The sequence below is a fragment of the Lissotriton vulgaris genome, chromosome 6, assembly GCF_964263255.1.
Source record: "Lissotriton vulgaris chromosome 6, aLisVul1.2, whole genome shotgun sequence".
Classification (NCBI taxonomy): domain Eukaryota; kingdom Metazoa; phylum Chordata; class Amphibia; order Caudata; family Salamandridae; genus Lissotriton; species Lissotriton vulgaris.
This window is the reverse complement of record NC_141694.1, coordinates 1,713,051,739-1,713,077,171: the sequence shown is the minus strand read 5'-3', so window position 1 is coordinate 1,713,077,171 and position 25,433 is coordinate 1,713,051,739. Positions and strand designations below refer to the sequence as shown.

The window sequence follows — 25,433 nt, the reverse complement described above, 5'->3', positions numbered from 1 at the left end:
CGACTACTTCGCCGACTATAATCATCGCTGACACTGCTTCGATGTCGACAGTCACCTTTTCGTCGCTGAGGCCTAAAATGATGTCGTCGGCCTCTTCTCCGTCGACGCTGGTCTCTGTGACAGTTCGATCCATCTCGTCGACGAAAGTGATGCCATCTATCGTCGATGCTTCGACGTCGGCGACGGAGGGTAAGAAGATCCCGTCGCCGGGCTCATCATCAACGAAGACCACCTCGATGACGGCTGCCCCGTCGACGAAGACCACTCTGTCGATGGATTCCTCGTCGACGAAGATCAGCTTTCGTCGACGACCTCACCGTCTACGAACACTACCTTATCGTCGACGAATATTTCCTCGTCGTCAAAAGCATCGTCGACTAATATTGCCTCGTCGCTGACGATTGTCCCAATCGGCGAAGTTATTTGTTATGTCGGCGGTCACTATCCTCACACCATCTTCATCAGCGGCAAAAAGGAACGGGATTTTCCTCAAGATTCTTCCTAATTCGCAAGAAGACAGGGGAATGGCGCCCCATCCTCGACTTGCGCACCCTCAACAAATACCTGAAAAATTGTCCTTCTGGATGTTAAGGCTTCAAGAAATCCTCCAGCTTCTTTCGGTAGGGGATCACATGGCCACCCTCGACCTTCAAGATGCTTATTTTCATGTGCCGATTCTCCCCAGGCACAGAAAGGTCTTACGGTTCAGAGTGGCTGGCAGGGATTTTCAGTTCAAGGTCCTTCACTTTGGACTACGGTCAGCACCCCGTGTATTCACAAAGGTGCAAGCTCCAGTGGCCGCACACCTACGCCTGGAAGGCGTTAAAATCTTCCCTTACTTGGACGACTGCCTTACCAAGGCGAATTCCTTATCGGAGACAGAAGCACACGTTCAAAAATGTCTGTCGCTGTTCCAATCTCTCGGTCTTTGCATCAATTTTGAAAAATCTCATCTACTTCCGTTACAAAGGAAGATCTTTTTGTGAGCCACACTGGATACCCATCTCACGCAGACTTTCGTCTCAAAAGAAAGGCAGCACAAGATCCGAAAATTAGCTCTCCTGTTGCAAGAAAGAGTGTGTTTCAGTTCGACTATTCAAATCTTTCCTGGGAATGATTTCATCCTGCATCCCGTTGATACCAAATTGCCGTCTCAGAATTAGGCCTTTGCAAGAGGAACTCACCATCCAATGGTTACAGGTGTCAGGTTAGTTCGACGATATCATTCTCATAACGCCTCGAATGAAAAAAGCACTGCTGTGGTGGACTCGGATGGAGAACTTAAAAGAGGGATGCACATTCCAATTGGAAGTCCCAAGTTTCACAATCACGAGAGACGCTTCCCTCGAAGGATGGGGGCGCACCTTCAGGGAATGATAATCAATGGAAAATGGAATGTGCAACAAAGGACATGACACATCAACCTTCTGGAGGTGCGAGCCATTTTCTTGGCTCTAATGTCTTTTCGACCAATCATACTAGGAACGTCAGTGTTGATTCGGATAGGCAACATGACAAGTATGCACTACCTAAACAAACAGGGCGGTACAAGGTCGGCCTGTCTCACTCAGCAAGCCCAGGAGATCTGGGACTGGGCACTAAGTCACAGGATTACTCTCACAGCGGTCCATGGTCCAGGGATTTCCAATGTCCTAGCGGATTCTCTCAGCAGATCTCAGATATACAACCACGAGTGGGAATTGCATCAACCAGCATCCAGTTGTCCGGGAATGGGGCAGTCCCGAGCTGGACCTGTTTGCGACCAACCAGAACTGCAAATGCCCATACTTCGCAAGCTGGCTTCCCCACAGGGACTCGTGAGGGTATGCGCTTTCCATGAATGGTCACAAATATATGCCTACGCCTTTCCTCTGATTCCACTGATACCCAAGGTTATCTCCAAGATGAAGAAGCAGCCTTGTCGCCTCATTCTCATTGCCCCCAGAATGCCTCGCCAATACTGGTTCACCGAGCTTCTCCTCCTCTCGGAGTGCGATCCCATTCAGTTTCCAATTCCGAATCTTCTATCCATGCAGAAGGGTCAGATCTGTCATCCGGACCCAGCATCCATGAAATTAGCAGCATGGCTCCTCAACACCTTGAATTTGCGCACTTAGATATTCCCGCAGAGTGTAAAGAAGTTTTAGCCAAAGCTCAAGCACCTGCCACAATCAAGACATATAAGCTTAAATGGAAACGGTTCTGCACTTGGTGTCAATCAGTCAATTTAGATCCCATTCAGGCCAGGCCAGAACAGATTTAACGTTCTTCAATTGGCAAAGTCTGGATTATCTCACTCCATGTTAAGTGTTTTTGGCAGCTAACTCCAGATTCCATCAAGATGGTTCTAACTCTCTCTACTCCACTAAAGTTATTCAACAATTTTTTAAAGGGATGTATCGTATGTTTCCCCCTATTCGGCGTCCACCTCCATTTTGGCATTTGAATGTTGTGCTTGCGCAACTCATGCAACACCCCTTTGAACCTATTCACAAGTTGGACCTTAACTTCCTTTCTTGGAAGGTATCTCTGCTGCTGGCGCGGACATCAGTAAGAAGGGTCAGCGACATTCAAGCATTCACGACTAAGTCACCTTTTCTGCAATTCACATCTAATTCAGTGGTGCTTCGTACCAATCCCAGCTTCATGCCTAAGGTTCCTTCAGATTTCACCTTAATGAACCTGTAATTCTAAAACATTTTTTCCAAATCCTCAGACAACAGCAGAGAAAGCTTTACATTCACTGGACATCAGGAGATGTCTCAAGTTCTACCTGCAATAAACTGATACAATTAGAAAATCGGATCAACTTTTCATAGCGTATGGGAGGCTACGTTAGGGTTACTCCGTATCCAAACAGACCATAGCTCGTTGGATGTCCTCGACAATTAGTCTCTGTCATCAACAATTGAGAAGGCCTTTACGCACCACGGCGAGAGCACATTCTACGAGAGCGATTTCTTCGTCCACTGCTCTCTTTGCTGGGTTGCCTCTCCATCAGATCTGCAGGGCGGCAACCTGGTCCAGCCGACACAACGTTTACCAAACATTACTGTTTGGACACTGCAAGTGATACAGATATGTCAGTGGGACGAGCAGTTCTCCGCAATCTTTTTCAATAAGGTGAGCCTCTGTTCTCCCTCCTCCACTATGCTCTTTTTAGACGCTTATTTACATGCTGATATATATCCTAATGTAGTATGCATATGTAAGCACTAATGTATTTATGTATGTTTTATGATATTATTTATGCTTCTTTATTATATGTATACTATGATACAAAGAGCGTCTAACGAGCATTATGTTATCTGCTGCTATCTACTCTGATTCAGGCATGTGAATCTATGAAAGACACCCCAATACTGGAGACTGACCAGACTATCACCCTCAACAAGAAGAATGAAAGCACATTCCTCGAGAGCAGCTTCCACATCGGCAGCTCTTTTTTGCTGGAGTGACTCTAGATCAGATTTGCCATGCTGCAACATTGAAAAGTGCCACACTTTCACGCAGCACTACTGTCTGCAATCCACATAGCGTGAAGATGCAGTTGTGGGCTAAGCGGTACTGCGTCATCTCTTCAATTGAAGCGTGCTTCTTTCTAGTAAAGAGGAATTTCATATATTCTAATTTGTTGAAATTGGATAGCATTGTTTGAGTTTCATTTCATAGACTTTAGTTCTAAAACATATGAGAAAGAAAGGATTTAAGATTCTTAACCAAGATTCTTGTTTGCAACGGTAATCTAATTCTTTCTGTTGAAGTATGTAAGCATCCCATTGAATTCCTCTTTTACGTAGGATGGTATAGTTGTCTCATGCCTTATGTTATACAAGTGATGGATTTTATAGGATTGGAAGGGTTTTTGGATTCTTGCAAATGTCTCTGTTTTGATGCACAGACTTTATTTATTCATATCTTGCTCATCACCCTCCATCCACTACTGAAAGTACAATCTTTAGAGTACTGCTTGCTATTCTGATTCAAGCATGTGAATCTATGAAAGATACCCAAATACTGGATAAGAAACAAAGTTACTTCCCTGTAACTGCAGTTATCCAGTATTGATAGATTCACATGCAACCCACCCGCCTCCTCGTTGAGGCTTCTCTCTTCAGTCTTAGCGATTCTTACTTACCACTTGTGCTTAGAAAATCTGAGGAAATCTGCCTCTGCTGGGAGTGTTCTAGAGGGTGCTGACTGGCTGTGTACAACATTTGGTCCTTTTTTAAAAAGGACATAGACAGGCATATGACCTAGCCTAGGGTCATTATAGCCTATAATATTTGTTAAATACTACTTGATTATTTTACTGTGTGGCTCCCATCTCAATGACGGGGAATGATTCAAGCATGTGAATCTATGAAGGATACCAATACTGGATTACTGCAGTTACAGATATGTAACTTATTTTCTTGTTCCATATGGCATCCATGCGTCCAATTTGTGAAGTACATTTTATGTACCAATGTAACCTCCAGTATTGTACTGATTCAGTCTGTATTTGTCATACAAGCCCAAATGTCCACTGCATCCACTCAGCAGTCCTTGGTGACCAATCTGACATGACCCCCCCATTATATTGTATTGCAGAAGCATTTTTATAGATTCTTCATATCTCTTGACGAGGGACCCATCAAGCATAATCAGCTCATGCTATGATGGGCAATCAAACAAGATTTCACCATTCCAGTTGTATTTTTTGCACTTCGACCACTGGCTAGTCATAGAGACTAATGATGGCTGTGTGCCTGTCCGCTTTAGTAAACATAGACCATCACACATGCCGTCACCCAGGTCTAGGGTGACCAGGCGTCCAGGATTTGCTGCGACATTCCCGGTTTTTCACTACCTGTCCTGGCAGAATTTGATAAATTTAGCTCATGTCCCTGTTTTTAGAGAGGGTCAACTGAAAACAGAGGAAGGAAGGCTTTTATATGCTGAAAGGCAGAACAACTTTTGCCCATGCTGGATTCTTACAATCTTAAAATATTTTTTACATTCCAAATGTTTAAAATATGTACAGTGGCAGCAGTCCCAAGCAACTACTGGCTGTGCTCAGTGGACCTACAGGGCACCTTAATTCCTTGTCCCCTTTCTTGAGAAAGTAGTCTCTGCAAATTAGTTAGGATCGCAACTTCTTCTGTACTCCTCCTTGCTTTAGTCCCTAGAGTTCCCTTTTCAAACGCTGTGCTAGTTTAACTGTTTTATGATGTCTTTGCTTTCCCGTTCATTTCCTTCCTGGGAGGGCGTACTTGCCGCACACTCTATGATGAAAATGTTTACCAGTTGTATCAACATAACTCCATAGAGACACAATTGTGCCTAATGAAATGCAAATTATGGGCCTAAATGTAAAGAGTACTCAGTGAGTTTTAACTTAAGTAGGCCCAGTACCTTGGAGGACGTGTGCTGGATAGTCAGGAAGTTGAGTAGCTACTTTTATGCAAATGTGGTAATGGGCATATATCCTAAATGATTAGTGACTGTTACTTGAGGATGTTGCATGTGTATATTAACCAGTGGTAAGCATTGTAGAATGGGAGTAAATTAGTGGACCTATGCAAAATTAGGTCAGCAGAGTATCCCATGGTAGCAACTGATGATCCTATTTTTGTGTACAAAAAGGTCATAAGATCTGGAATATTTTAGCTACCTGAACACATTTAGTTATGCTATGTCTCCAGGGTTACTTTATTTGCCAATGTCTTAACTGTATTTTAAGGCACACCATATTGAGCAGTTGTGACACTACTACAGCTATGTTTGGTTTCAACCCACTATTTTGTGTAACCTTAAGTAGAAGATTAATCTTTATGTACATTATGCAGTCATTGGAAAATTTTGCCAGGGTGTCGGGACTCTGTGTCAACCTTAACAAGACGGTACTCTACCCCTTGGCCGTTTTGGCCAATAGTGTTGCGGCTGAGCTCCCATAGGTGGGGAAGAAGTTTCAATATCTGGGTCTCCAGATCACACACGACCCAACCCTACAATATCAACTAAACATGGGTAGAATCCTGGTCTCACAAAATCTGTCCTCTTTTGGACTACATTGCCCCTCTCAGTGATGGGCGGGGTTGCTTTTGAGCAAAATGGTGCTCCTATCCCGCTGCCTATACCCGATGCAGAATTCATTTTGTTTCCTACTAGCCTGAATGTTCCGACAACTAGATAAGCTGCTGCTCGACCTTATATGGGTGGGCAAACCGTGTAGGGTTAAAATAGAGATCCGTAAGCTGGACCTGGAAAGGGGGGACTAGGTCTCCCTGATCTACAGTTATACTACTTAGCTGGACTGTTACAGTACGCCGCTATGTGGTGTGACACGGACCCATTCGGGAAAAGAGCTTGCTTTTGGGGACCACTGAGACCAATCGCCTCCCCCACTTACTGATGTCTGGTCGGAATCTCCCACCGGGTACTCCATTCAGTATTGCCTTAGTGGTGCGAGCCTGGGAAACAGCTGTCAGGAAAGTCGTAAAAAGGGCACCATATACTCTGCTCCTCCGTCTTTGGTGGCTATGCCCCGTCCTGCATATCCAGGAGTCAACTGATGTGGAAGACTGGATGAGAGAAGGAAGTGAGAATGTGGGAGTATGAGAAGCTGGCCTGGTATATGATGTACACTTATGTAAGTGGACATCCTGCTCCAGTCCCGACAACCCTTATGGTGATTTATGTGGTCTTAGACAACCATAGAAAGCTCTCTAGGTGGTAGCTGTAGAGAGCAGCCTTCAGGCTTTGTCCAGAAGGAGTGTAAAGCAGCTTGTTTTACCAGAAGACATTCTTATATGTATAGATTTAGTGAAAAAGAACCACACAAGGTATTTATAAAGATATGTATTAATTATATAATACTCTCTAACACGTTTGATATATCTCCTACCCGTAGATATGCACAATGCACACAATACTTTGCAAAGAAATCAAGTAAATCGCATGAAATACACAGTGGATGCCAGGGGGGACCAAACCATATATTAAGAAAGTGGTAAAAGAACCATGACTCGCATTAATACGCGGTCTAGAGGACATAGAAGTGCTGGGCCCCACAGGAACCATCTAAGGTGTGTAAGTAGGAACCCCACGGAGATCGTTTGCAGTGTGGGAACACGACCTCGTTCTCTGTACAAGTCAACATGTAAGTTGCAGTCTGATTGCTAAAGATTATGGACCGTTCCCAGTGGACCCTGAAGAAACCCTGAGCCCCCCCACCCATGGATACCCTAGTACCCACGTTACCTACACCAGGGAAGCCGGGTGCATTGGTGTGAAGTGGTGTCGCAAACCGCTGTCGCACCCAATGGAGGACTTCAGGAAAGTGCCGCTGCTGAAGGAGGAGAAAGTGTCCGGTGGAATCCGAAGGTGGATTCTAGTCGAGAGGTACTTGCAAGCACAGGGGACAGAGTCTATGTCACTCAGGAGCAACCAGAAGATCTGGAAGGCGAATGCCCACCCATGTCAGGAGTTGCAGGAGAGTTGACGAGGACCTTGACTCTGCAGCTGTGAGGACCAGGCGACGCTGAAGAAGACCAGGAGCCTTGCACAAGCTGTCTCAAGTCGGATGTGGGGTGCTGAGGGGTTGGTGTCCGGCGGAAGCACCAACAACCTTGGCAAATGCAACCAGCGCAGCAGTTGAAGAAGGTGCAGTGTCTGGACCAGCAATGTCCAGGGGACTCACCACAAGCAGGGGAGTCAGGGCAGGCCCGAGCAATCAGGGGAGCCCAACAGAATTAAAGGCGACCCTCAAATGGACCCACAGACCGGGGGTACTGGAGTCAAGAAAAGACCTCAAGCTGCTCACCAAAAGATGCACTCACTTCAAGGGAGATTCCTTCAGGTGCCTTTGATCCCCACAGGCCTTGGAGGGTTCCTGTATGGTGCACAGACAATGCAGCAGACTGGACGGGGGACCAAGTCTGGCCCAAACGAAGTCCAGCAAAGTTCAGTGTGGCCAGGCGGTAGAAGAAGTGGTGTCTAAATTGAATCCTCTCCCACGACGACTCTAGGGACCCCTCCACAGGTAAGCCCTTAAGTACCCTTAGGAAAGGGTTGAGATGATTCAGGGGACCTTCCCAGGGAAGGTTCTGGACAGGGGGTGAGATTACTTCCATGTCCTTTGTCCAGTTTAGCACCAGAGCGGGAGCCAACGGCTCCCAGAGCTGGTTTGAACTGGACTATGCATGGGGACACCAAATGTGCCCCTCATGCAGACTGAGTGGCGCTGACAAGCGCACCCACCCTGCCCCAATACCCTAAATGCTGTCTGGTAGGTGATCACACCTCCCTGTGACAGGATGCCTATTGTCTTGCCTTCCCCTGCTCGAGCTTGACTCAGCAGCAGGAGGGCAGAATCGTATCTCTGGTCGGCAGCAACCATTTTGTGCTGTCTGGGTCTGGAAGACTGGTATCGGGAACAGGGAGAGCCTAACTGAGGGCTCGTCCAGTGCTTGGAGTCATACCTCCCACACGGTTTAAGGTGTGGGGGTATGATTCCAACATGTTTGATACCAAACATGATAGATTCATTGCAGCCAGTTTCGAGATGGTTGTCTCGTAATTATCCCGTGCCTCTCTATATGGTATATGGCTGCTTCACTTACAACCCGGGAGAATGGACTCATTAGTCTGTAGGGGTGCCCTGCTTATGCAGGGGCACCCTCACACAAGCACCCTGCCTTCAGGATTGTAAAGGCCTGCTATAGGGGTGACTTGTATGTTTTAAGTGCAGTGACCTTAGATTTAAGAAACCTATCTCTTTAGTAAGTGGTGCTAGCACCAGCTTACACAAGCTGCAATGGCAGGCCTATAGTTACAGTTTGAATGGGCTCCCTCCCACGGGTGGCCTAATAAATGCTTCAGCCCATGGGGGCTCTCTGGGGTACCTCTGCCCTGGGTACCTTAGTACCATATAGTAGGGACTGATAAGGTTACCACAGTATAAAATCTTGGATGTACTTAAGTACTGAACACAAAAATTTAAGGGAGAAAGCTGAGAGACTGGGATCCTGATTAGCAGGATCCCAGTCAGACTTATCACAAACAGTTTAGCACCAGGCAAAAGTGGGGTAACAACGCAGAAGGACCTTCCTACTGGGGGAATTGTACTTGAATGGTACCTTGTCTGCGAAGCAAGTAGAGGTGTAAAATGGCATTGACAATCAACAGTTCCTCCAATATGCGAGTATATTGCAAGCCTTTCATGAGATCTGGTCCACTCTTCCAGAGGACCCCAAGCATCGAGAGGAACCCAAGTATCGAGAGGAACCCAAGTCATCAAAGTAATCCTAAATCCCAGATCCTTTAGGGGTATCGTATCCAGATTAAATGCGGCCCTAACATCTGATAGAGACACAAATGTCGCTCAATAATGAGCTCCTTGGGATCAGGAATTAGAGCCTCTATTAACAGATGGAGAATTGCATAGGGCACAAACGCAGGTACACGAAGTAGCTAGTAATGCCTGTTTTAAACTTGAACACTTCTAAAAATAATAATAATAATAACATTTATTAAGCGCCTGGTTACACAGAAGAACAGTGCATCCCCGCGCTGAGGATGTATTCCACCAGAACTCCTAAAAACAGGCCCAACGTATAGGGGAGGGAAGGGACAATAGGATCCTACAAAACAAATCATTGGGAAACAGGTAGGTCTTCAGTTTCAGCCTGAACAGTGATTCAGACGGTTCCATCCGGAGTTCAATGGGTAGTTTGTTCCATTGTTTACTGGTTAGGAACCTGAAGGACCGCCCTCCCATCCGTGCTCTACGGATACGAGGTACCACGAGCTGCATGCTGCCCATAGATCTCAAAAGACGTTTGGAACGGTATATGGTCAGCATATTTTGGAGGTAGGCAGGGCCGCGACCATGTGCAATACGGTGGGTGATGCACATGGTTTTAAACCGGAAGCGTTCCTGCATGGAAAGCCAGTGCAAGGTCTGTAAAGCACGTTTCCCCGATGACCTCCTAGGCAGGTTCCAGACTAGTCTGGCAGCCGCATTTTGGACACATTGAAGTTGGTTCAGGCACTTTTTTCTAAGGCCACAGAGCAGAGAGTTCCCATAATAAAGATGAGAAGTGACCAAGGCGTGCACTAAGGTTTTCCTCGCTTTAATGGGAATAAGATCTAGAATTTTACAAAGGACCTTTAGTATGCTGTAGCATTTGCCGGCCACAATCCCAACATGTTGGGAATATGAAAGGTTAGTGTCAAAAGTACACCCAAGTTCTTCACCGTGTCAGAGGGTGTGGGCGTGGGACCCAAGTCGGCTGGCCACCAGACTGATGTCCAAATAGAGGGAGAAGAACCTATCACTAGAAGTTCCGTCTTATTCCTATTAAGACGAAGGCAATTGCTCTTCATCCAGCCAGCAAGTGCCACAAAACAAGCGGAGAATCGGCGCTGAAAGCCAAATGGGAGGTAGATCTGGACAGAGAGATCCCAGAATCGACTTGGGCCGGCTTAGTGAGACGGGCCAGAAATAGCACGAGAAACGCGTGCTTTCAGCAGATCCACTTTTATGTGCTGCACAGAGCGTATCTAACACCGGGGAAAATCAAGAAATACTTTGGAACGGATAATGCAAAATGCCTGAGATGTGCTTTTGAGGGGGCGGAGCTGGCACACATGTTATGGTCCTGCCCTAGTCTCCGAGAATACTGGCAAGAGGTGGGCGACACTTTACAGGAGGTGACGGAGAGGACATTTCAGTATGACATAGCAGTATGTTTGTTACACTGGTTCCCCCACACGCCTAAAAACAAAACTACGAGCAAATTTATAGACATGGGCTTGTTGGTAGCCAAAAGGGAAATCACACGACACTGGAAGGCGAGAGTAGGCCCCACACATAGGAGATGGGCCAACGAGTTCTTGAAATGGGCCACTTGTGATAGTACACACAGATACCAGATGGCGCGCCGTAAACTGACTGACAGAGCATTAGACACTGCGGCAGCGTGAGAGACACTGGTCCAAGCTCTGAGAGACCGCGCACTACAGGAGGAAGAGGCAGAATTGGGGGACACTGGGGAAGACCCTAGCACAGACCACGGGGGCGTCGCAACACTAGGTAGAAACTAGCTGATGACTCCTGATTGGACCCATAGCAGGGACAGAGGTGAACACTCCTGAGTGGGTGGTGGACGTCTTGGGAGGGAGGGGGGGGGGGCACTGGGGTCAACCTATAGGGGTTTGGGGAGTTTATAGGGGGCAACTACAGAAAAGAAGACGAATATATAATTAAGAGGGAGGGTCACACTGACTACATATTACCAAGCAATGGAAAGTTTCATGCTAATCGCCGCCCGACCTCCGGGTTGTGGGACTCAAGGCTGTGTAAGAATGAGAACGCAAAGGCATGACAAAAAGTATCAAGAGAAATGACCCTGTGTAACGAATGTGATATGGTAAATCTGCAATAAAAATTATGTTTAAAAAAAAATTAAAACAAGCGGAGAAGTTATCAGCTGTCTCAACTGGGTTATGAGATAGTGGCCACCAGTTGGGTGTCATCCGCATATGACACAATATCCACCCCATAAGATTCTACCAACCTTGCTAGAGGCTCCATATAAAGATTAAACCGCGTAGGGCTCAGTATAGATCTCTGCGGAACCCCTTGTTTAAGAGACCGAGGTGTGGATTTAAAAGGGGGACTATGCACTTGAAATTTCCTATCCGCCAGAAAGGAACCCATCCATTCATAGGCTGAGCCGGCTATCCCCTTCTCACTCAATCAAACAAGGAGTCCAGAGTGCGATACAGTATCAAAAGCTGCACTCAAGTCTAGTAGTATCAGAGCGGCTGTATGTCCCTCATCCACTTTGCGACGAAGCAATTCTGTGGAGAAAAGGAGGGCGGTCTCCGTAGAATGTATCGCCCTAAAGCCCGATTGGGAGGAGTGAAGAAGATGATTATCCTCCACAAATTTAACCAATTGGTTATTGACCAATTTCTCCACTACTTTGGCGCAGAAAGGCAGGAGGGAAATAGGGCGGAGATTATCGAGCAGGGTCATACTCAGATTAGCCTTCTTTTTTATAGGAACAACCTGGGCAAGTTTCCATTCCTCAGGCACCAGACTTTCTTGAAAAGATAGAATAGCCAGATTACCTATATAGTCCCTCAGAAGGGGTATATGGCTTCTGAGGATCTTAGCAGGGGCGACATCCGTAGGAGATCCAGAATGGATGCCCATGATAACTTTTATCAACTCCTCCCGCGGGGGGACCTTGAACTCCATGAGGCACCTATTCTTCATGAGCCTTTGACAAGTATCCACAGCCGAGATGTTTTCGGCTGGGCTCTGTTGAAAAGATTCATAAATCTTCTCCACTTTGCTCTTCTATTTCTCTGCCACTTCTATTTCCTTTATCAAGCATACTTGGCACTGTCTCATCTACAAAGAGCATACCCAGCAACAACAGCGGGATGCGCTAGAAGCCAGGTTACACCAGCAGATTTTTGTAACGTAACATGTTACTGCACTCACCTTCACACATTCTGGCGGGATATACTGTGGTTGTGGCTCAGGTAATCGGAGTAGCTGTGGATCTCCCTGTGCAACATTGTGAGGTAGGACTGATACCTCTTCCCCAAGAAAGGGGACAAAATGCTATATAAATTTGCTCTACTGGTGCGATGCGGGTTAGCTATACACTGGGCCAATCCTAACCCTCTGCCTGTCATAAAGTGGAAATCTAACTTGTTGGAGTGGGCAGTAGCGGACGTGTGTAGGCTTAGGAAGGTGTGCACAGATGAAAATGCGGAAAGGGATCTTCAAAACTGGGCTAGCATGCTGGAAATCCTTGGTGAGCGAGTTGAGGGCCGGAGGGACGTCGAGGAACCGGATGGGAAGGTAGATGGGGGTGGCACTGCTTCAGATGAGCTACCCACATCAGGAAACACATTAGCTGCGCCGGAATTTTCAGAAAGTGAACTCTCATATACCTTGTATGGCTCTGCAGGCCTGGTTGTTGAATGGATGTGGTGATCATTGTATGCAGTGAGTGGTGGGCCCTCCTTGTTGCCGCCAAGAATTTGCAAATAAGAATGCACAAATGATTGCTGGATTAATCAATCCGGGATTTGTGAAGCGCCCTACTCGGGGGGGGGGGGGTAGGCTTTCCATCCGCTCTGGCTCTGCGAATGCACAGGGTTTCAGCGAGGGCGAGGTTGGTGGAGCCGAGGTTTCTCTTGGGTATGTGGAAGGAGACTGGTATTGGGGTCCGGTGCTGTGGAGGGACTTGTAGGCATGAGTGAGCAGCTTGAAGGTTACTCTCTTCTCGACGGGGAGCCAGTGGAGGTCTTGTAGGTGATGTGGAGTCTGGCAGTGGTGTTCTGGATGGTCTGGAGTTTTCAGAGCAGGGATTTGTTGATTCCAGCATAAAGGGCGTTTCCGTAGTCAAGGCTGCTGGTTATGAGTGTGTGGGTGACGATGTCAATGGAATCGGGGGAATCCATTTCAATGTTTTGCGGAAGATGTTGAAGCATGTGGAGGCGACAGCGTTGATCTGTCAGGTCATGGTGAGGGAGGAGTCTAGTATGATGCCGAGGTTTTGGGCATGGTCCGTGGGTGTGGGGGGGGGGGGTTGCTGAGGGCGGTGGACCACCAGGTGGTGTCCCATGCTGAGTGGGTGGGGTCAAAGGACAAGGACTTCTGCCTTCTCAGAGTTAAGCTTCAGACAGCTGCTGCTCAGCCAGGAGGCAATGTCTTTCATTCCTTCCTGGAAGGGAAGCAGAGTCTGGTGGTGTGTGGTTCCTTCCTGAGGGAGAGGATGAGCTGTGTGTCGTCGGTGTAGGATACTATGCTGAGTCCATGCTGTCTGACGAAGGCGGCGAGGGGGGCCATCTAGATGTTGAAGAGCGTGGGACTGAGCTATGATCCTTGGGGTACTCTGCAGCTGATCTCTGTGGGTTCATAGAGGAAAGGCGAGAATCTGATTCTTTGGGCTCGGCCGGTGAGGAAAGAGCGGATTCAGTCGAGGGCAGTTCTCTGTATGCCGGCGTCATGGAGTCTGGCAGTGAGGGTGCGTTGGGAGATGTTGTCAAAGGCTGCAGGGAAGTCTAGTTGGATGGGGGCCGCCATGTGTCCCTGGTCGAGGAGAGTGCTGATGTCATCTGTGGCGGCGAGGATGGCGGTCTCGGTGTTGTGGTTGCAGCGGAATCTGGCTGGGGTAGAGTTGGCTTTCATGAAGTTTGTGAGCTGGATGTTGACAATCTTCTCTGTGACTTTGGCTGCGAAGGGGAGGAAAGAGATGGGTCTGTAGTTTTCTTAGGTCCGTCGGGTGTGCAGAGGGCTTCTTGAGCAGGGGCTTGACTTCTGGCCGTTTCCAGTCGGGTATGGGCCGGATTCGAAGGTGGCGTTGATGGTGCGTTGTAGCTCGGGTGCTATGGTGGCGGCGGCTTTGTGGAAGATATGCGGCGGGCAGGGGTCCACGGGGGCTCCTGAGTGAACGCTCCGCATGGTCGTGGCAGTGTCTTCATGGTGATGGGGGTCCAGGCGGAGATTGTTGTCTGGCTGGCTGGCATGGCTGGAGGTAGGAGTGGTTTTGGTGTCTGTTCACTGAAGTGGTCATAGAGGGCCTTAATTTTCAAATGGAAGTTGGAGCCGAGCTTGTTGCAGAGGTCCTGGGAGGGTGTGACGTCCGTGGTTTCTGTGGGGGGTTTGGTGAATTCCTGTATGATGCTGAAGAGTTCCTTCAGGTTGCTGGAGTTGGTGAAGATTTTGTTCTAGATGAAGGTCCTTTTGGTGGATCTGATGCAATGGTGGTATTCAGTCATGGTGTTCTTGTAGGTGATCTGAGCTTCCGGGGTATTCCTGTTTCTCCATACTTTCTCGAGACGTCTGCAGGTGTGTTTGGATTCTCGGAGGTCGTGGTGAACCATGTGGCTTTCATGGGGTGCTGCCTGTCGGAGTTACAGAGGGGGGCGAGCTTGTCTGCGTATTTGGTAATTCATCTGTATAGTTCGTTGGCTGCAGAGTTGACGTTGGTCGTGGCGGGAGGGGGATCGTGGTTGAGGTGGTCCTCGGTGACCTTGCTCCAATTCCTTCTTGGGGGGGCATGGTGTAGGCTTGTGAACTGTAGTTTTATCGAAGAAGAAGTGTATGTCGTGGTGGTCCGTCCAGAGGGGTTGCGTGATGTGACTGAAGTGAATGTTGTTGGCTACTGCGAAGATGGGGTTGAGGGTGTGTCCTTCCTTTTGGGTAGGGGTTGTGATGAGCTGTTTTAGTCCGATGTTGGTGAGGTTGTCCAGGAGTTGGGGGTCACTGAGGTTGTTGAGGGGGAAGTTCAGGTCTCTGAGTAGTATGTAGTGCATGGAGGCGATGGCGCAATGAGGTCATTGATGGTTGTAGTGAATGCGGTTCGTGGTCCGGGAGGTCTATAGGCGAGGGTGCTGCATAGGGTCTGGATCTGGAAGTGGAGGTGTTCCATGGTAGACGAGGAGTTGTTTGTGTTTGAAGTGGTAAGTAGGAGGGAGTTCTTCTTCACAATAGTGAGTCCTCCTCCTAGGTGGTTGTGACGGTCCTTCCTCTGGATCTTGTATCTGTTGAATATGGCGGTATCGATGTCGGGACGGAAGTGGAGTTTGTCCAGGTTTCTGTGTGGAATGCGACGTCTGGCAAGAGGGTGCCGAGGAGGTCCCTGATTTTCTACTGCATGTCTGTGCAGGGAGTGTACGTTGAGGAGGATGCACCTCAGGGGTTTGTGTGTGCTGGCGTCCAGTGGGCGGGCGGTGGACAAGGGGGTCCAGAGGTGGGTGAAGGTTCGGAGGCAGTGTCAGCAGGAAAAATGGCTGTGGGTGGTGTCCGGTGTCGACAGCCGCCAGTTGTTTCTTCTGGGGCTGAGTGTGTGGATGGCACCTAAATCGTAGTGGTGGGGGGTCGTAGAATAGGGTCCCTGGCAGCGGTCAGGTCGCGGAAAGGCAGAGACGGGCTTGCCTTTGGAGGGGGGAGGGAGCGCAGCTGGTATGCGGGAGCGGAAACCTGCAAGGGGGAGGGGAGGGAGGGCTGCAGCTGCGGAAAAAGAGTAGAGAAAACTGGCACAATGCGAAAAAAGGCACAAAAAAAAGATGAAAAAAACAGATAGAGAATAGGCATAAAAAACAAGCAGAACTAGACAGACAAAAACAGAAAACCGAGAAGGCTGGCAGAGGGGACCAGCAGAAGAGATGAGGCGCAGGCAGGAGCCTGTGGGTGGAGGAGGGCCTCGAACACATACCTGAGAACAGAGGTGCTGGGGGCAGCAGCGCAACGACAGAGCTTTGCGAGGAGAGAGCAGAGTTCCCTGACCAGGAGGTCAGAGGTCTGGGTCTGTTTCTCCAACCCCCACTCATGCTACTTATCCCTCCCGTTGCCCACCCCGACAAACTTCACGCAAATGACGATGTATATGGATATTCCTACTGTGCAATGCTGCAATGTTATTGTATTCATGATAAAATAAAATGTAATAAAAATATATTTTGTAAAATAAGTACGTACATTGATACTTCCTCCCGTTCCCAGTTATTGATCATATTCTGCTTAAATGTATTTCAACAAAAGAAGAGAGGTCTGGTCAGTCATCAGACTGCCATGGATCTGGAGCAAATGATAGAAGGGTAACAATCACTCTATTTGAGTAGGAAGGCCCTCACACACCGACCTAGTCAGTGTCATGCTTCATCATCGGGCCCCACCGAAGAGACCGAGTGCCTCTTCGGTGTGCTTCGACTCCAGATCCATGGCAGTCTGATGACTGACCAGACCTCTCTTCTTTTGTTGAAATACATTTAACCGGGGATTAAGAGAGTGTCCTCGACTCTCCCTATCTCTCCCTTTGTTGATACATATTCTGCTTAAGACAGGGAGCCTGACACCAAAGCTAGTGATTCCCCCCAAGCCACCCGTAGACCCCACACCGAAGCTGATGATCCTGGTAATACTGGCAGAATTGGGTGTGTCCAGGGGAGAGAGAGATTCTTGGTGGATGTGGGATGTTCACTTGCTAAACGAAATAATGTGAAATACTTGGGAGCAGACATAGCCCCTCCAAAGGATGATTGGCAGAGATACATGGGCAGATGCTAAGAACACAATACAAAGTTTATGACAGCCCCCACATTCACTGTCATTTGTGGGGCCAGTGGTGGGACCACTTCCACATAATCACTAGGCCTGGGCGGCAAATGCCGTTCCGCTCGTGTAATTTGGGTAATTTTGCGTTCCGCAGAGAACGCGAAATTGCCCAAAACTCTGTGTTACGCGACTTCGCGAAATATTTTGCTTGTTCGCGTTCGCAAATGTGTGTTCGCAAGATATTTCCCCCGAGCACGCAAACGGCAATTGTGAACAGTAAAAAAACATTGCGAACAAGCAATTACGCATGTCCGCGCAATTTCTGCATGTCCACGCAATTTCTGCATGTTTGCGGACATTTTTTACCGTTTTGCAGAGATTTGCGTAACGCGATTACGCAAATTCCGCCCACTCCTTATAATCACTTCCTAGGTTAGATGTTCAGCCTGTACCTTAACTTTATGTAGGGACTATTCTGTATTTCATCATGTTATGTGGCTCAATGTGTGTCATGACAGTTCTTCCTCCTGTTCCAAATCAATAAAAGCAATGCTCTACCTACCCACAGTCCAACCACTGTTGTTATTTCACACTTAATGTGGTGATTTTTTTTCAAGTATCTTCAGTGAGGTACACACGGTTTTGTACCACACTAGTTACACATTGGGACTCAATGGTTAATTTTTTGTTTTTCAAATCATCGTGTACTTTGCTGATGCCATCTGATGTGACTATCCCATGCATAATGAGAAATAAAACTGTTAAATACATACCTATTACCTTTTATGCCTTGGAATTGTCGTTCTGAAATAGCCATTCGTCATGTTTTCCTGACCTCAGACACTTAGGGGTCTATTAGGATGTCGTGCGGATCGCCACCGTCCAGGCGGTGACGATCCGCACGACATCATGGCACAATTCCCCCCGCCATATTACTTTGGCGGGGTTACCACGGCGGACGGAAAGGCAGTCTGTCGCTTTTCCGCCAGTCGGATTACTGGACGTGTGGAAAAGGCAGACAATATGGTGGCGGTGTCACCCATATTATGTGCAATTTGGAAGGCCTTTCCATGGTGGTATCCAGATGGAAAACGCTTTGGGGGGGCCCGTTACGGGCCCCAGGAAGGATGGGGGACTGCACTTGGGGGCTACCTATGGTACCCCCCCTTCATTGGCATACACAAGGTGGCAGGCACCGCCTGGTGCCTGTCACGTTGTGCATGCCAATGCACAACATGCATATTTTACATTGCGGCGGGTGCTACTTACAGCACCGCCCGCCGCAATAAAAAAATATGTGGGATGCGACCACCAGGGTGCCGGTCACATCCTAATGGGCCTAGCGGGACCGCCACACCTCTGGCGGTTGGTCCCGTTTACCGTTACGGTGGAGGGCAGACAAAGTCGGCCCGCCATCGCAATTGGGTCCTTTGTGCCAATTAGGTTTGTGAAGAATGTTTAATTTGGAAGTGGAATAGTAAGGGATATTTTGTTTCGGAAATAGCAGGAAAGTACCGATTACTGGGATTCTAAAATGTAGTCATGGAGTTTTGCACAGAATTTCAGGATGCTACCAGAGTAGTATGGGTTGGTCAGGCCAGATTTCATGTATTGTACTTTTCCCCCATTTAAGTGACGGTTTTATTTTATTTTTTATTTACATTAGGGGATAGTAATGACATAGTATTTCAGAAGAATGGAAACCATTCAAAGCCCAACTTTCTCCTGGAATAGGGGGCTTCAAGCTCATTCATTCCTTTTCCCCCTTGGACGCTTCCTTCAAGAGTGCCTTCTGAACGTTGAGCAACATGACGCTGTCTTATAGAAAAGTTATTCTTGACACCACTTTGCTAATATATTAGTGTTTTTTCTATTTCTCTGTAGCTTTCATATTATATATGCAGGTGGAATTTGTTTAGTTTTATAAGTATATCATACTAATTACTAAAAATATAGTTAACATTTTTTTGCATACACTAGATTTACTTGCTCGTTAATTGGCATATCTCTTTCAGGAAAGTTAACTGATATGCACGGAAATGCCATTCAATACCACAAGGAGGTGAAGCACATGAATTCAGCGGGAGTCCTTGCAGCATTGAGAAATCATGAATATTATTTACATCTAGTCCCTGAAGCTGTCAAAGAAGCCCTCGTGCCCTAAAGCAAATACTCTGTTTAGTGGCTGGCAAACAATAATGAAATAATGTCAATAAAAGTGATGTTTAGAGAAACACGATCTCTAATATAGCAACTGTATTTTTTTCCAAAATTTACTTGATGATGGATTTACTTCGTACTTTTATATAAAATCTCAATTTAGTACAGTTCTATATTTTGGTGGCAGTATGTTTTGTAAGTGAATTTTTGTTTTATACATATTTGTATAGGTAGGACATGCCCTGCATTGCCTCATTCCATGTCTACCTTGGGTTCATTTAATGGTGGACATAAAACGGCGACCAAATCTATATAATATTCCTTTTTAATGATTAAACAATAATTTATTTCAAATTATTCCTACAACAGTCCTGATTTGTTACCGCGCCTGTTCGCCTGATTTTAATGTAATGAATAACTACTAACAGACATTTCTTACTTTTTCCTGTTCACAACATAGCATGCTGAACAGGTGCTTTATTTTTTTACTTTCAATAAAATGTTTTACTCTGGTTCATATTAGGATACCGTTATACAATAATAATTGGAATAAACAGTCATCATAATCTTTTTGTATCTGTATGGCATTGTATATGTACAAAATCAGTATGTAATATGTAACAATGTCAAAAGTGAAATAAAATGGAACAAGAAAGAAAAAGCCAAGCACTATTGTCAGCAACGTCAGTAAACCATAAATTGTTCACTTTTAGTTTCGAATAACATGATATCTTATGTTTCTAATGTATCATACCAAAAGGCATAAACCCTGGGTACGCTGAATACTGTCTTTTTTTATGTAAAAAAAAATCTTGAACTTCTAAACACACATGCAAGTACACTAGGCGCTCACAAACACAGTTTAGGTGTAGATTTAATGCATGGAAGAATACATAATGTCATAAAAACGTTGGTCACTTGTTCCCATATGCAGTACAATGTACTGACCAAAATTATGTATTCTCATTTTGTACGCAGCATCACCAATCCTAGATCATTCATTATTGCCAGTAACCTAATTCAGTACACAAACACGCTCTATCATTAGAGCTCGTTGCTGAGCTTGCAATGTATTTTTAGCAGACTGCCTAGCCCTCTATTGCCCCTCCTGCACGGTCAATCTTTGTAATATATATATATTTTTTTTTTTACTTTTCACTGAAAAAACAAAGGTTACAGAAATGTTAAAGTTAAACTCATATTTCACTTGTAGAAAACCATAGAAATTCAGCACTTCTAGTAACCTGAGCTAACTATAACTTGCGCCTTGTCAATGCACTGCTTATGACCTCACATATTACATCACTCATGACCAGGTCAGTGACATCACTCAGTGAGAAATGCTTATAGGAAAATGTATGAAAAATGTATTCAGTTAAAAAAGGCATGTGAAACAATGGAAAAACAGTTAGTTGAAGCCAAGAATACTACTGTAATGCTGGTATGTCAGAATACATTGTTGCAAGATAGGTTGGAAACATCCATTTGTGGCTGAAAGAGCAGCGGTACATCTATACATATAAGTGGAAAAATCGAGAGAAATGGTGAACAAGTGAAAGGTGCATTTGGCTATTGCTAAGGCTGATTTAGACTGGAATCCAGAGGAGTAAGATGATAACATATGGGATTCATCAGAGTTTTCGTCAGACTCTGGAGGAGAGTGTTCTCAGGATATTAGTCAGAATGAGACTGTGGGTCGGAAACCCATCGGAGCACAGTCAATATATTGGTGAAAGTTACAGCAAAATCCACAGGGGGTTATGCTGAACTCCTTGGAGAATCTCACACAACAGGAGATTGGTAATATAGACCAATGAAACATTGATTGCATGGATGGTGCGCTAGTTTGATTTAGGGGCACAGGGAGTGCATTTAGATCATGGAGATGCAGCAAAGTTTTGTATACCAGGCAGTGATCCTGTTGTGCAAGGTGAGTTTAGGAAGTTTTAGGGAAATGTGCAGACCACTTTACTGCGGTTGGTGGCAGAAGGCTATTCACACAAATACCCAACTGAGTCAGATTGGCTGGCAACTGATGAGCCCTGTTTTAAACTGAGGGGAGCAATGCAGAGAACGAAAGAGGATGTAATGAGGATTGCAATTCTCATGGGTGCTCCTTCCTATTACATGAATGGATTGCTAAATACATCAGTGCAAAATAAGATTTATTTTTTTTACCTCCCCAGCCTAGAAACATGTTAAAAGGCCGTTGTTGTTTAATCAGTTTATCAAGCCCTTGTCTCAGGTGCTTGAGGCAGTACGTGATTTGGGGGAGTGGAACAAGACAGAGGTCCTCCTGGACTGAAACGCGTACTGATAATAATAGAGTGTCCACGAGAAGCATGTTTATGGCATTGTTGAAAGACGGGGTGCTGAGGGAAGAAATTGATGGCATTGATACCAAGAGTATGTGGTAAATGTATCGGAGGCAAGGGCTGGATAAAAAGGAAGTAGAAAGGTAAATAAGAAGAAAAATAAACAGGTGAATCATCAAGAGGTGAAGGAGGAAAGATAAGGAGAAAGAAAGAGAGCACCACGTGGAAAGGGAGCTCTGTCTGATGGTGTGTAGGGGGGAGGGAGTAGGAGTTATGACTCGGCAGATGAGGACAGAAGCAGCAGTGGGGGCTTAGATGAGGAGTTGCCTGAAGATTTTCCAAGAGTTTATCTAGATTTGACCTGGGCAAAAGTGTGCAGGGCGAATTTAGATTAGGGAAGCGGCCAAGTTCTGATGCAGGGGTAGGCTCGCAAGGTTAACAGACCCCATGTTTGGGTTAAGATTGATTGGAAAAATGGGAACATCCAAAATATACGAGCCCTGGTGGATACCAGAGAAGAGGCCTCTTTAATACATGGAAACCCAAAAAAGTTCAAAGGATAGTATTTTACAATTATAGGTTTAGGTGGGAAGGAAACACCAGCAGTACAAGCTACAATGGAATGGAATGGAATGGAAAGAAGATTTGTATAGCGCGTTGGCTACCTGGGGGCGTCCCAGCGCTGTAGAGGAAAAGAGATGAGTTGAGCAGAAGGGGTAGGATTTGGGGAGCAGAGGGAGGATTTAGGTTGAGGTTTTATTGAAAAGCCAGGTTTTTAGAAGTTTTCGGAAAGTGAGCAGATTGGATTCTGATCTGATTGAGAGGGGGAGAGAGTTCCAAGTCTTGGCCAGGTTGTAGGAGAGTGAGCGGCCTCCGCATCTGGCTCTTCTTATGCGTGGTACAGAGGTGAAGTAGGAGGTCGCGGATCTGAGGGGGCGAGAGTGAAGATAGTCTTTCACCAAGGGGCGATTGATGGCGGGGCCTGTTCCCCAGTAAGAGCGATGTGCAACGCACATGCTCTTGAATTCTATTCTGGCTCTCACAGGGAGCCAGTGGAGGTCCTTCAATCTGGCTTTGACTGAGGTTCAACGAGGGATGTCCAGCAGGATTCTTGCAGCGCAGTTTTGAATGATTTGCAATTTGGTGAGTGTGGACTGTGGGGCGCCAAGATATAGGGCGTTGCCGCAGTCGAGACGCGAAAGAATTAGTCCTTGGACCATGATCCGGCTTGAGTGGAACAGGAGGAGAGGGAGAATCTTTCGGAGCAGTCTCATCAACCCGAAGCAGGTGGCAGTAAGTTTGGTTGCTTGGTGGTTGAAGGTAAGATTTTGGTCAAGCCAGATGCCTAGACTCTTAATTTGCTCCTTGGGTTGCGGGGGGCTGCCTAAACAGAGGGGCCAGATGGTATCAATGGATTTCATGATGTTATTTCCAAGGAGCATTACCTCTGTTTTGTCCCCGTTGAGTTTTAAATAAGAGCCCGACATCCAGGCCGCGACAGCTTCCAGGCATTTGTGTAGGCTATGGTGAGAATTGAGTGGGGGGTCCAGCGCTACCACCAGCTGTGTGTCGTCCGCGTAGGTGACAATTTTCACTCCGAAGGGGCGGACGACATCAGCTAGAGGTCTGAGGTAAACATTAAAAAGGGTAGGACTCAGGGAGGAGCCCTGAGGTACTCCACAATTAAGAGGTTTACTAGAGGAAGTGAACTCCTTCTCGAAGACTTAGAAGGATCTATCTGTGAGGAAAGATCTCATCCAGGTGAGTGCTGTTCCCGATACTCCTATCATACCAAGGCGATGGAGTAGGATGTTATGATTTACAGTGTCGAAGGCGGCACTCAGGTCGAGAAGGACGATGGCCATTGACCCGCCACCGTCCAAGATCCTTCTTGCCTCCTCCGTCATTGCAATCAGGGCAGTCTCCGTTCCGTGACGAGGCCTAAAGCCAGTCTGGGTGGGGTCCAGTATGTTGTTGGATTCTAGGAAGTCGGTCAAAACAGAGTTGACTTGCTTCTCAAGAAGTTTGCTGAGCCAAGGTAGGAGGGAGATGGGTCGGTAGTTGGAAGGGTTGGAATGATCGAGGCTGGTTTTTTTTAATAAGGCTTTGACCATAGCTCTTTTCCATAGGGGCGGGACGATGCCAGTATGGAGAGAGGAATTGAGCAGGTCTAGGATGGTGAGTAATATCTGGCTGATTATCTGGGTGAGAACCCTGGGAGGAGCTGGATCAACTGGTGATCCAGATTTGACCAGTCTCATGAATTTTTCTAGGTTGGTTTGGTCTAGTACCGGGAAGCTATTGAGAACGTTGAGTGGGACTGTCGTGGAGAATGTGTCGGTGGAGTCTTTGGGCGGGGTAGCAAAGTGGGGGAAAGAGGAATTGATGACTTCTATTTTATGGTGAAAGAACTCTGCTATTTCTTCACAATGGGTCTGGGTATTGTTGTGAGCCTTAGAGGTCTCGGAAGTTGCAGGAGGGATTTGGCTATCCGGTAGATCTCCTTGGGTTTAGACGCTGCCTTATCTATCTTTTGTTCTTGTATTTTGCCTGCGCTCGTTGGATATCTGCTTTATAATTTTTAATAGCTGCTCTGTAGCTGGCTTTGTCTGCTAGGAGGTAGTCGAGACGCCATTTTCTCTCGAGTCGTTTGCAGGCACGTTTGGCCTCCCGTAGATCATTTGTGTACCACGGGGCTGTTGGGTTGCCTCGCTTAGGATGGATACTTTTTAGTGGGAGTACTAGATCTAAGGAGTTGGTGATCCATCTGTTGTAATTCTCGTTGCCCTGGGTAGGATTAGACGAGTTGGTGGGTTTTGTGCACTGTAAGGAGTTCTGCCATTCCGGTAGGGGGATTTTTTGCCAGTTGCGTGACTGTTGAGTCGTCGGGGGGAGGGGGTGATGGGGGAGGGTCCAATTGAATGGAATGAGAAAGTGATCAGACCAGACCAGGGCAAGGGGGAAGGGTTGTTAACGTGAAGGTTGGGGCAGTTACTGAAGATGGGATCTAGAAGATGACCTCTTTGGTGCGTGGGCCCAAGGACACGTTGATGTAGATCAAGGGCATGTAGGCTTGATATAAGTTCTCTGGTGGTAGAGTCGATCGGGTCATCCAGATGGATGTTGAGGTCACCCAGGATTGTAAAGTTGGCAGAGCTAAGTGCCAGGTTTGCAGCGATCGGCGCAAGGTTAGAGAGAAATAAACCTTGTGACCCTGGCGGGCGGTATATGAGCATACCGGAGAAGGTATGAATGGGGCTAAATTTTATAAAGAAAGGAAGACATTCGCCGTCTGGAAGATGCACCGGGGTGCTGGTGACTTCGTAATCCGCTTTGTGGATTACAGCTAGGCCGCCTCCGGTTCCTTTTTTCCGTCGAGGCGGAGTATTTGGTATCCGGACGGGAGAGCTTGTACCAGATCGGGTTCTGAGTGTTCCTGCAAAAAGGGAGGCTATACAGCGTGCCTTGGATTTGTTGCAATTGCGAAAGGGGGATGTTGAGCTGAAGTGTGACAGTCCAGGGGCAGTGTGTCAATTGGAGTTTGTGGCATAAACAAAGAAAGAAGAAGGTGCCTTTAGGATTTTGGGCAAAGAAGCACCAAATGGTGGAGAGCAGTACAATCCATTTGAAAAGCAGTTGCTTGCATGTTATTGGACCCTGGTGGACACTGAGCAGTTGACCCTGGGGCACAATGTGATTTTGAGACCAGAGATTCCTATAATGCAATGGGTGAGGAGTTTCCCCAAGACTCATAGAATAGTTCATGCACAGGAAGCCAGCATAATCAAGTGGAAGTCATACATACAAGGCAGGGCCTGAGTAGGGCCCAGAGGTACTGCAGTGTTGCATGAGCAGGGGTGCAGGCCTCAGTGGAAGATACAGAGGTG

The 25,433-nt window shown here is 46.8% G+C and overlaps 1 protein-coding gene across 4 annotated transcripts in view; it reads left to right on the top strand.

Moving 5' to 3' along the window:
• The window catches only part of BPNT1 (3'(2'), 5'-bisphosphate nucleotidase 1), a 238,623-nt gene extending 218,726 nt beyond the window's left edge, over window positions 1-19,897 (top strand). For all 4 annotated transcript variants that reach the window (XM_086927922.1, XM_086927923.1, XM_086927920.1 and 1 more), the window contains exon 9: window positions 19,087-19,897. In XM_086927922.1, coding sequence (XP_086784048.1) covers window positions 19,087-19,235 — 149 coding nt within the window. In that variant the 3' untranslated portion in view covers window positions 19,236-19,897. The remainder of the gene's footprint in view (window positions 1-19,086) is intronic.
• Window positions 19,898-25,433: the final 5,536 nt, after the last annotated feature.